Source organism: Pseudorca crassidens, chromosome 8, assembly GCF_039906515.1.
Source record: "Pseudorca crassidens isolate mPseCra1 chromosome 8, mPseCra1.hap1, whole genome shotgun sequence".
NCBI lineage: Eukaryota > Metazoa > Chordata > Mammalia > Artiodactyla > Delphinidae > Pseudorca > Pseudorca crassidens.
The window spans coordinates 100,734,585-100,746,536 of record NC_090303.1 but is presented as its reverse complement, the minus strand read 5'-3'; the positions used below and the strand labels follow the sequence as shown (position 1 = coordinate 100,746,536).

The following is an 11,952-nucleotide window of genomic DNA, read 5'->3' as shown; positions in this document are numbered from 1 at the left end:
CAATTGTTTGGTGCCTTGATGGAAGGTCTTTCGTGTTTTGCATACTTTAGAATTTTTAGTCTTTTCTTTAAAAATTTGCAGTAAAACTTTCCATAGGGCTTCCCTGGTGGCGCAGTGGTTGACACTCCGCCTGCCGATGCAGGGGACACGTGTTCGTGCCCCGGTCCGGGAAGATCCCACATGCCGCGGAGCAGCTGGGCCCGTGAGCCATGGCCGCTGAGCCTGTGCGTCCGGAGCCTGTGCTCCGCAATGGGAGAGGCCACAACAGTGAGAGGCCCGCGTAACGCAAAACAAACAAACAAACAAACAAACAAAACAACTTTCCATAACCAAAGTAATAAGTTGTTTTCACCATCTCTCCAACTAAAAGTGTTTTTCTTTTTCATGCAGTAATCCAAACTGTTTTACACCTGGCCCAAGTTATAAGCTCAGAGCCTATTAAAAGTTGTCTAGAGGTTTTTGTTGGACATTTAATTCTGCCTTCAGTTGTCAAGTCTGTTTTTGATGGTTGAGAGGAAACATTTTATCAAATCCTGTATGTGTTTGCTGAAAAGGTCTCTAATAGCTTTTTCTTTCTTTTTTGGTTTTGCTACACGGCAGCAAATTGCAGTTGCCACTGTGAATGTTATAACACATCTTCCAGCCTCTTTCTCTCTCCTGTTCCAGTTTTACTACCTGCTTAGTCATCTCCATTCATTCTGCATCAATATCATGCCTTCATTTTAAAGTTTAAATATTGTCCATACTTATTTTTAAATTAAGATTTAACTCAACCCCATTATAAATAAAATAATAAACCGTATTTAAATTTAATGGTCATTATCTACTACAATGTAGACAGGTATCACGATAACTCATGCTGTCTACACAAAGTATTCGAATAAAAGTATTACATCACTGCATTAGGAAGATTGTTCAAAGGGAATCAATCTTCTGACATTGACTAGATCAATGATGTACATATGTTTTCATACTAGAAACAATAAATGTGGCCAAAATTTACATTGCAATACAGCAACAATATGTGATACAACAGTTAGAGTGAAGTGTATTTCTACCCAAACAACAAAGCTGTGTTTCATGGTAAAATAGTTTACAGTGTTTCAGTGTTTAAATTTAAATTAAAACAAATTATCATGAAATAAAAGTTAAAATTCAATTTCTCAGGTACACCAGCTACATTTCAAGTGCTCAATAACCACATATGGCTGGTGGCTACCATATTGGATATTACAATTTCTAGAAAATACTCAAATATTTGGAAATTAAACACATACACCTAAATAATCCATGAGTGAAAAAAGAGATCACAAAGAATATGCAAAATGTTATAAACTGAGTGATAGTGAAAACAGAACACACAAAAATTTGGGAGATGTAGATAAACATGTGTAGAGGGAAATTTTATTGCTTTCTATCCTTATGTTAGAAAAGGAGAATGTTTAATAGTTTACAGGATATTGTCGATAGTATGTTGTAGAGACTCTGGGTATTATTATGGTCTTCTGAATAGTACTGTGTTCGCTCTAGCAGGCACTTAAATTCCTGGCAGATCCCTTTGAACTTGGGAAGGCTTGGCTGTCTACGTCATTAGCGAGGGGCCATTCCAATCTTGCTCTTTTAGGGCAAGTCCCTTAGTCCTGATGTGATTTCACTCCCGTTGGTATTTCAGTGGAATACGTGGTGGACCGGAATCTCAAATTTTGTCTTTGCTGCTGAGGGCAACTGTTGAAATCTCTAACTAGCTCTTTCAGCCTTCCAGAAAAAGTTTCCCCTGGACCCTTCAGAGACTGCCATTCATGGGTCAGCCAAAGACTTGAAGGGAGTTTATATGAAGAATTTCTAATGCTCCCACCCAACCCCCTGTGTGGCTCCTTTTGGGAGTTCTCCATCAATTTCTACCCTCTCTGGCTGCCCCCAAACTCAATCCTCTTACTCTCAGGTCACTGTGAATTTCTGCTTGAGCGATATCCCTGGCTCAGCAAGATGGGGAAGTGCTCTCGGGGGGGGAAAAGCCACATAAAAGTGGCAGCTCGGGCTTCCCTGGTGGCGCAGTCGCCAGGGAAGAGAGTCCGCCTGCCGATGCAGGGGACGCAGGTTCGTGCCCCGGTCCGGGAAGATCCCACATGCCGCGGAGCGGCTGGGCCCGTGAGCCATGGCCGCTGAGCCTGCGCGTCCGGAGCCTGTGCTCCGCAACGGGAGAGGTCACAACAGTGAGAGGCCCGCGTACCGCAAAAAAAAAAAAAGTAGCAGTTGCATGGCCCCTTATGTTAACTGTCAAGTTCCTTATAGTGTCTCCCTGTATTTGGTCACTTTTCCGTATCTTCTAACAGTTGTTTAGAAATTCTCATTATTTTGAATTTTCTACATAGTGTATGAATGTCATTACGGGAGGATTGGGAGCTGGAAGCCTTCCCTGGGGTTTTTAGCCGCTGCTTTGACCCACCAAGGAGGAAGCAACCCACGTGCTCACTGGGCACTTCGGATTCTCCAGATCTGTGTTTTTCATGCTTTGCTCCAGTGTAGAGATATTTTTTGAGAATAATGAATTCCAAAGTTCACTATCTTCACAGCCTTGGCCAAGACAACCCTCTCTCCTCCCCCTGCCCCCACCCTCACCCACACCACTTCTTTCCTATTGGTACACAGACCATGGAGTTTCCAGAACATACCGACACATGCCTTCCCCGTTCTCTGATGCTGAGGGAGTGATGGCATGAAGCAACATCTATCCCTCCTTCTGAAAAGTCGTGGGAGGTATTTTCCCTGATTTTTAGCAATAAAGGAGAGAAAACCCCATATTCGATATAATTTTAAACAATTCCTTTAGAATTTTTAATGAATGACATGTTTTGAGTGGCGCGTCATTTAGAGTCACTGGATGGGTGTCATTTGGTCAGGTGCTTGTATTTTCCATTATGAAATCAATCAAGCCAGCAGAGTTCAAACAAAAGTACCTAAATTAAAGAAATGTATCTTCTTCTCCTGAAGGAAATGCAAATGATTTTAGCTTTTACTTCAATAGCTCTGAAGTCATGAGTCTATTCTCTTAGAAACAAGATGGCCTTAATTCACTTATCCTGGAGGCATTTACCAATTCTCTCAACTTTTTTTGTTTTAGGTTTTTAATGTAACTGAAAGATTTTCTTTTAACATTGTGTAAATTTAAGGTGTGCAGGGTGTATGGCTGCTGTAACAATATTCATCACACCACATTCTTAGAGTACAATGTTACTGTCTACATTCAGTATACTGTACCTTAGATCTCTATGGCTTATTTCGTGCTTGTTACGAGTTTGGACCCTTAAGTACCACCAGTCTTATCCCCTGTGCCCCTACCTCCTGGTAACCACCGTTCTACTCTTTCTTTAAACAGGTTTGACATTTTAGATTCCACATATAAGTGATATATATTACACAGTACTTGTCTTTCTCTAACTTATCTTACTTCCAATCCTCCCAAATTTAATACATAAATGTAAGACAATTCCAACTGGGATCCCAACAAGATTCTTTTATGAAAATTAAACAAAGTGATTTTAACTTTCACACAGAAGAATAAATGCCTGAAAATAACAAAGGAAATACAAAAATGGAGACTGGGGAGGAAATCAGTGTGTCACATTATAATCAAAGCCACTCTAATCAAATCCATGTTTTATTCATGCAGGAGTAGAAAAGTCAGAAGACAAGATCAGAATCGAAAATCCTGACAGAGATCTTAGGGAATATGAAAAATTAACATATGATAAACGTTGCGTTCCAGTTCAGCGGGACGCGGATCACCTGCTTAATAAATGATCTGGCACAAAGGCTATCGTAAGCATACACCAAAATAAGTCTCGTTCTGCCTCGAGACACTTGTCTGAATCTTTTAGCAAAAGAAATGCTTAAGCTTTCTTAGGCGTCCGCTGCATCTGGAGAAGACGACAGCCGCGTGTTGCAGGGCTCTCCCCATCAGCCCGGCAGGCTGTTCCCTAGGACATCTTACATCATTCACCTGCTTCTTTGCTTTGCAGCTTCCCTTTCTTCTCTGCCTCCTCCCATTCTGTGCACCAAAATACCTTGCTGGGGACCCACCTACACACCAAGACACACCCCACCCACACTTTCTCCCCATTCTCAAGGGAGAAGGGAAACAGTTGCAGATGAAGCAGAGGCAGGGCTGAACATCGCCTCTGTTCTCTACAGGCGGACGGCAGGCATCACAAGGGGCAGTAACAGGTGTGTGACCTCCCTAGTCCGAGTCTGCCTCAGGGAAGTGCTCCTCTCTGCCCAAGCCCACTTGGCACCTCCGGGGGCCTCCATGTCCTGCAGCCAGGTCTAGGCTCCATTTCTTGACCAGACCTGGCCCCCTGGATACCCCCACCCCGCTCTGCTCATCATCCCACCAAGAGGTTCCCACGGGGCTCCTTTGCTGCGATTGGGTGGCCTCTTTCAAGAGTGAATAAAAGGGCTGCATCTTCTACCCCTCCCGTTTCTACTTGCTTTCTCCTCCCCAGCCCAGTGCCTGTCCTGCCCCACATGGCACAGGGCCTTAAAAGTCATCATGCCTGCCCCCTTAGCGGGCAAGGACACAGCCCAAGAGATGCAGAGGCACCTGGTCGACATCCCACACTGATTTGCTACATCGACGTTTAAGCGGTGACTCCAGTGGCCAGGATGCTGTGGGAGTTACATGGGCGAATGAGGCACGGGCCTGCCCGCAGGAAGCTGTGGTCCTATCGGTGTTCTATTGCAGACTCGGAATGCCAAGGAGACGTGAGGATGGAGGGGCACAGAGGAGGGAGGGCCCGCGTGTTCTGGAAGGTGTGATGAAGGACCTGCGAACTCAGGAGCCCGCACACCGCTCGCCACCCCAGACCCTGCCCTGGACACTGGGAGGGTCAGTGACCTGTGGGACGGAGAGAGCAAGTGAGGGGCTGGAAGGCAGACTCCGGGGCCGAGGGAGGCTGGCAGGAAGCAGCCGTGGCTGCGTGGAATCCAGCGCGTCTCAGATGGGCAGCCTCCCCAGGAGCTGTGTGTCAGTGTGCCCAGATTCCTTCCGGATGCGACACAGTCCCTGCCACCAGGACTCCTCGCTGCGCCCTTCCTCGGAGCCCTGGCCCTGGGGGACCTGCCCCGCCGGCTCTCGATAGAGCAAAACGTAGCACGGGGACTGACGGTAAGCCTGGTGGCTGTAATAACGGCCTTCGTGTTCCCACAGGATGACTTCGATTTGTTCCATGAGCTCCTTCAGCTGGGCGTCCTGCTCCGCCCCCTGCACCCTGTTGTTGAAGCCACAGTGTCGCCGCTCACACAGGACGTCCAGACTGGCAAGCTCCCGGTTGTCGGTCTCTCGCAGGTACTCCTCCAGGGTGCCGCCGCCCAGGTCTTCCTTCCGCGTGAACACCAGGATGGTGTGGGCCAGGATGCCCGCCCCGAAGAGCTCCTGGAGGCGCCTGACCCCCTCCCGATCCTCCTCGGTGAAGCGGCCCAGCTGCGTCACCAGGAGCACCGCATGGGGCCCCGGCGAGGAGGCGGCAATGACTCCGCAGGGGCCCCAAGCGGTCCCTCGCGGCGCCGCCCTCGGGGACAGGATGTCGGGGGTGTCGAGGACCTCGAGCTCCTTCCCCGCCCACGCTCGGCGCCCCCGCTGGAAGGCCTTGGTCACGGGCCCGGCGCTGACCTTGGACTCGAACACTCTCCGGCCGAGGATGCTGTTTCCTGTTGCGCTTTTCCCGCTTCCGGATTTTCCCACCAGGATAAGCCTCAGCCTCTGCGGGGTCCCTTCATCCTCCCTCAGCCCTGGAAGCATCAAGAGAAGGTGGGAGACCGGGGTTAGAACCCATCCACCCACTCTAGCCTCACCAGGGGCAGAATGTCCGGGGGGCGGGGATCAGGAGCAGGGAAGACCGGCGTCAGCATCTGAGACGTGCCCTAGACTCACATTCTTTCCTTCCCTCTCTCTTTTTGTAACTTTTAGAAAAAAAATTATGGTAGAATATACGTAGCATGAAGTTTACCATTTTTAGGTGTAGCATTAAGTACCTTCATATTGTTGTGCGATCATCACCACTATGCAGCCCAAGAATTTTCCATCTTCCCAAACTGAAGCCCTGTCCCCGTTAAGCGCTAACACCCCATTGCTCCCTCCCGCTAACGCCTGATAGTCCTGTTCTTTCCGTCTCTGTGTGTTTGACTCTTCTACGGACCTCATGTAAGTGGAGTCAGGCAATGTTTGCTCTACTGTGTCTGGCTTATTTCACCTAGCATAATGTTTTCAAGGTTCATCGACGTTGTCACATGTGTCAGAACTTCCCTCCTTTTTAAGGCTGAATAATATTCCACTGTAGGTGTAGACCACATTGTGTTTATTCATATGTGTATATATATATATATATGGACTTTGGGGTTGTTTCCACCTTTTTGCTATTGTCAATATGCTGCCATGAGCCTTGATGCACATATGTTCAACATCTGTTTCCATTCTTTGGGCTATATTCCCAGAGGTGGAATTGCTGGATGATGTGGTAGAAAAGCTACATTTTATGTTTAGGTTTTGAAACTTCTTCTCAGGGTCACCTTTGTGGGAATCATCCCATCATGACCTGGGACCCTGAGCTTCCTCAAGTACCTCTGATTGGAGACCCTTCTCAGGAAGAGTGGTGAAATTGAAAGCACACAGCCTCTGTGTCGGTCCTCTCCCTGACGTGATCGACCACGTCACATTACCTTTAGTTTTCCCAGCGAGGAGTGTTGTGAGGGTGGGTTCTTTTCAGCCTGAGCCCCAGCTCCACAGCACAGCTGCACACTGGGGTCACATTCTTAAGCTACATCCTTGGAGCTGGGGCTGGACATTCTCACCCAGCAGAACGTTCAGAGCCATCAGCTGAGAGAAGCTTTGTCATGCCAATCTAATACTTAGAAACCCAATGTCCAGATGTTTTAGAAACGACCGGAGCTGGAGGGCAGGAAGGGAATTCCCTTCTCGTGGGCTCCCAGGAGCCAGAGCACATAGAGGAGCGCCCAACCCCAGCCGGCTTCCAAGTCTGTTCCACATTGAAGACATTGATGTGTCTCTGTGACAGAGCCCCGGCCTCCTGAAAGTAGGATTGGCACCGCCTCCTTCCAAATCTCCCAGCAACGCGTTTCTGCTGCCTTTCTCCCTTGGCTGCCTGACCCTCCGACCAGTTTTGACTGGATGATATTGGCTCCCTCCAGCTTCCCTCAGGTGGCTTGAAAGGAATTTGAGTGAATGGGTGGGAGTTTCACAGAAGCAGGGAAGGTGCAGTGTTCATCTCCACCCTCCAATGCGAAGCTGGAGGGAGACAGGGGTCTCCTGTCTGGGCAAGCCTGGAGGCGCCCACGTCATTGGACTTTAAAGCCAGATTTTTAAAGTAATGCTTAATCTCGATTGCTGCAAAAAAAGGGAAATCAGGTGTCAGCACTTGTATTGTAATTTTCCTGTGCAGCTTATTAATATGGCTTTCTCTCAATGGCTCAGGTCACTGAAGTTCATATAGTAAAAAAAAATCAGTCCTGTTGAAATGCATGGTGAATCGCAAATCAATTCTTCTGGCCAGGAAAGTGGATGGATTTCCGGCATTCCTATATCCCTAAGTTCTGTGTCCTCAGGCTAGACGGTGAAGTTGAGCCCATGAAAGTGAAGCCCTGACCCTGATGCAACAGCTTTCGTGGGGAGGGAGCCCCTTGGGAAGGCGGAGCCCGGTCCTGGGGGCACCTGAGTGCATCCTGCTTGTTCACTAGTGCTTTGCAGTCCTCGTGACCCTGAGAGCTCTCACACTCGAGCCAGCGAGATGCCCACACGGAGGCCGGGGGCGAGCACATCCTTCCTGAGACCCAGTGAAGGGGCGGCTGGCGCTGTGCGTCACCCCCTCGGCCCACTGCGCCCATCAGGGGCCTTTCCCTCCTATCTGGCCGTGTTGAAGAGAGGCCCAACCCAAACGCCCTTCGATGGCCGCCGGGTGGGCAAATCTCTGGCAGGAGGAGCTCCTGCTGCCTCTCCCAGCGCGCCCTGCACCTACGGGTCCCCCGGCCATGCCTCTCTAAGTTTATGTCTGCTGGAAAGAGGTTTTACCTCCGGACCCGTCTTGTGTAGGATCCTGAGACAGCCCTTCCTCGCGATTCTCCGGGAGAATGAGTTCATAATCTTCTTCTTCCTCCTGAAAAAAGAATCATATGTCTCACTGACTTTTCCACCGAGTTTTAAGAGGCACCTGACTTGTGCCTTTCTCTTGCCAAAAGGAAGTTGTTTGCATTGGTTTGGGGGGGAGAGACGGAGTGAGGGGGAGTCTAAGACACCTTCTACATCCTTTAGGGACCCTGTTTCCTCCTTTCTCCCCCCTGCACTGTGGTCTCCATTTTGGGGTGATTCTGTGATGGAGAGAAAGGATCAGGGATGCATCCTGACAGATACTGTCCTGGGAGCAGTGGCCAGCGTGCCTGGGGGGCGTGAGCAGGAAGTTGCTGGAGGGGCTGGTGAGGGGCTCTTGGGGCCAGATGATCTGTGGGGAGAGCCCAGCAGCAAGGGCCGCAGAGGCCAAGAGCTGGACGGTGAGGAGGGCGGCAGACTCGGACAGGCTCCCTCTCCACGTCGGGCCCAGTCCCGGTCCTGCTGGGGGCCCAGGGGACTCGGCACTCCTCCCCAGGCCAGCAGCTAGGTGGTCGCACCGCCTGGGCCTCAATGTCCCTGGAGGTGTGAGTGCTGGGCCACAACTACATGTTCGTGACATCTCTTCCCTGTAGAAGATTCCAGCACATTTTTTGACCTTCTGTAGAGCGATTCCTAGTCCTCTTTGCGAAGGAGGGCCGTGTCACCCACCCAGGAACTCGCGTCATCCTGAGGAGAGAGCAGCGTATCCTGCCTTCAATCCGTTCCACCCTGCAGACCAACACGGTTCCCTGTTTCAGGGGCCCATCATGTTGTAGCTGCTTGGTAGTCTTTGTGGGATGGGGAGGGAACCGTGTGGCCCCATGACTGTTTTTCTGGAATGTGTAGGACACTCAGAGACAATCACAGTCAGATGACATTCTCCAGATGGAGGCTCTGAGTTGAGGGGATGGTAACTCCGGGGGAACGTCCACAGACATAGCTTTCCCGTCGCCACAGCATCCCCGGGGGGCTAAGGCTCTCTGCTCACCTGGCCCACCGCCTCAGTCCTCGCCAGATCCCAGGGGCTGGCCGGGGACCTGCGGGGCTGTGGCTGCAGGACTGGGGGTTCAGTGATGTCAGCTCTAACGTGCCAGCTGAGAGTGGACCCAGCCCAGGAGGTTTGGTGACTTTCCAGGGAGAGTGACCAGGCCAGGTGAACATCTTCACCCAGACCTGTTCAGCCGCATTCTTGTGAGGACACAGGCTTTTACCTCTCAAAGGGGCCCCCTGTCTTTGCAAAGTGGAGATCCCTCAATCTCTTTGTCCTTGGCGCCCTTACATCACTGGTGGAAGCGGAAGCAGCACTTCACCCAGGAAACCTCCTTCCTCCTCTAGACAGAAGGGTGGTGAGAAGAAGATACAGGCCGGGCCGGGACCAGGGCAGGTGGGTGAGGCAGACCCTGCACTCCACCCTCGCGCCCAGACAGCGCGTCTGCCCGGCCCCTGGCCGCCTCAGCCTACACCCTGCCCAACAGGCATCACATGTGTGCCACGTGCCACAGTGTTTGTCTCCAACACGGAGCAGACACGTCACCTTTGTGAGGTTTCTCAGGAAGGCAGCGAAACTCACAGAAGCGTCTTGCCCAGGAGTAAGCAGTGAGTTCCAGGCAGAGCACAAAGGGTCCAAGGTTCTCCCGACTCTCAGCCCTGGCTCCTCTCATTGTACCTCGGACATGCGTGCGCGCGCGCGCACACACACACACACACACACACACACATACACTCACAAAAGTACGAACACACACAAACATAGCACACACGCCTACACAACACACATGAACATATATGTTCACAAACGCAACACACAAACACATACACAAACACGAACATAAGACACAAACACCACTCACACACATATACTCACAAACGTATAAACATACCTACCACACACACACACAAACATAACACACACAGAAAACACACATATACTCACCTACACACAAAGAGACATACACAAAAACACACTACCCACACCATCCCCACTACACACTCTCAAAGATGACACACACACAAACACAAGTACACATCACACACAGACACAGTCCCCACACACTCGGACTTACCGCCCCGCTGCCCGCTGGGCAGGACGAATGGCCGTGTTCTGTGTCTCCCGGGGTCGGAGGCACTCGTGAATTCTTTGTTTCCCTTTCGAGAGCTGCCATATTGCAGGGTGAATGGAGAAGGTAAAAGAAGGTGTCCCGGGCGTATGAATAGATAGAGGACATAGCTTATAGTTTTTCAGCAAAATGTGACCTGAAAGCTCAGCTCAAAAACTGCCCTTGAAAGTGCAGCCGTGAGCTGTGAGATGAGGGAAGAGGAAGTGGTAGGAACACCCAGGAGGGGCCCTCATGACTCAGAAAGCTCTGCCGGCTGCACTTCCTCTGCAGCCGTGATAACAGCCACAGGAAAAACAACACGCGTATTATGATTTTTATTCTGCACTAGCACAACTAGAACTCAGAGACTTAAAGGAAAGCAGCAGATCTCTCAGAAAATGTTGCGCCGGGGGAATGATTTTTACGGATTTCCTCCCTTTTTTGAGAATTACCCACTTCCTGCAGACATCCTCTGTCCTCCGGGTCATGACAGATATTCATTGTCTCTCTTTCTCCCCCAGGCTCCTCCTTTGGCCACTCCACTGGCTGTCCAGGGTCTCCAGCTTGCTGACCCTACATCTTGGGACTCATCAGCTCCATAATCCCATGGACCAGGAGCCACACGAGCCAATTCTTTATAAGTCTTTCTACATGCGTGTGTGTATATACACACACACACACACACGCACGGCATGCATACATGCACACACACACATATGCACACACACGCCCACACACACATTCTGCGTCTGAAAATTCCCAAATCTGTGTCACATCTGAGTCTGGTCCTAGTGCTTGCTTTGTGTGTTTTCTCCTGCCTTGCAGCAGGCCCTGTAATGTTGCTGAAAGCCAGACATGATATGTCAGATATTAGGAACTGAGGTGAATAGGCCTATGGTGTGAGGTTTGACGTTGATCTGGCTACGAGCTGTGTTTAATGTTTGTTGTAGCTGCTAGAGGCTTCAGTTTCCTCTAGTGCCCTTGTGTTGTCTCCCCCATTGTCTGTGGGTTTCCCTGAAACCCCTTCTTAGAGCTTGTGCCTTGCTGTTCTCTCAGCTTTAATTCACCGTTTTCATACTGGACTCCTGCTAATGTGGGGTAGGGAGTGAAGGAGAGGAAGCATCATGTTGGGATTGAATCTCACTCTTAAAGTGGGTCTGTGTTTTTTGACAGCGGTCCCCAACCTTTTGGCAACAGGAACCGGTGTCATGGAAGCCAATTTTTGCACGGACAGGGAGGGATGGGGTGATGGTTCATGCAGTAATGCCATTGGATGGGGGGATGGTTCAGGCGGTAATGCCATTGGATGGGGGGGATGGTTCAGGCGGTAATGCCATTGGATGGGGGGATGGTTCAGGCGGTAATGCCATTGGATGGGGGGGATGGTTCAGGCGGTAATGCCATTGGATGGGGGGATGGTTCAGGCGGTAATGCCATTGGATGGGGGGATGGTTCAGGCGGTAATGCCATTGGATGGGGGGATGGTTCAGGCGGTAATGCCATTGGATGGGGGGATGGTTCAGGCGGTAATGCCATTGGATGGGGGGATGGTTCAGGCGGTAATGCCATTGGATGGGGGGATGGTTCAGGCGGTAATGCCATTGGATGGGGGGATGGTTCCGGCGGTAATGCAAGCGATGGGGAGCCATGGGGAGCGGCAGGTGAAGCTTCGCTCGCTCGCCCACTGCTCACCTCCTGCTG

General features: G+C 50.4%; 1 protein-coding gene across 2 annotated transcripts; it reads right to left on the bottom strand.

Moving 5' to 3' along the window:
• Positions 1 to 3,499: 3,499 nt before the first annotated feature.
• On the bottom strand, positions 3,500 to 10,544 carry GIMAP6 (GTPase, IMAP family member 6). 2 transcript variants are annotated; one of them, XM_067747394.1, is made up of 3 exons: positions 10,219 to 10,544; positions 8,081 to 8,162; positions 3,500 to 5,787 (listed from the first exon to the last, which is right to left on the bottom strand). In XM_067747394.1, the coding sequence occupies exons 1-3, from the start codon at positions 10,378 to 10,380 to the stop codon at positions 4,994 to 4,996; spliced, it is 1,038 nt and encodes a 345-aa protein (XP_067603495.1). In that variant the 5' UTR covers positions 10,381 to 10,544; the 3' UTR covers positions 3,500 to 4,993. The 2 variants fall into 2 exon arrangements, with proteins under 2 accessions (XP_067603495.1, XP_067603494.1); XM_067747393.1 differs by having other exon boundaries at positions 8,081 to 8,165; positions 10,219 to 10,537.
• Between the last annotated feature and the right edge of the window lie 1,408 nt (positions 10,545 to 11,952).

Bases quoted from the DNA above. Each gene is read 5' to 3' on its own strand.
- GIMAP6 (XM_067747393.1), bottom strand. From the start codon at position 10,380: ATGTCCTCTATCTATTCATACGCCCGGGACACCTTCTTTTACCTTCTC. The intron at 8,166-10,218 runs GTAAGTCCGAGT...TTCTTTTTTCAG, and splicing joins GCCCAGCGGGCAGCGGGGCG to GAGGAAGAAGAAGATTATGA. The intron at 5,788-8,080 runs GTAAAACCTCTT...TGATGCTTCCAG, and splicing joins TACACAAGACGGGTCCGGAG to GGCTGAGGGAGGATGAAGGG.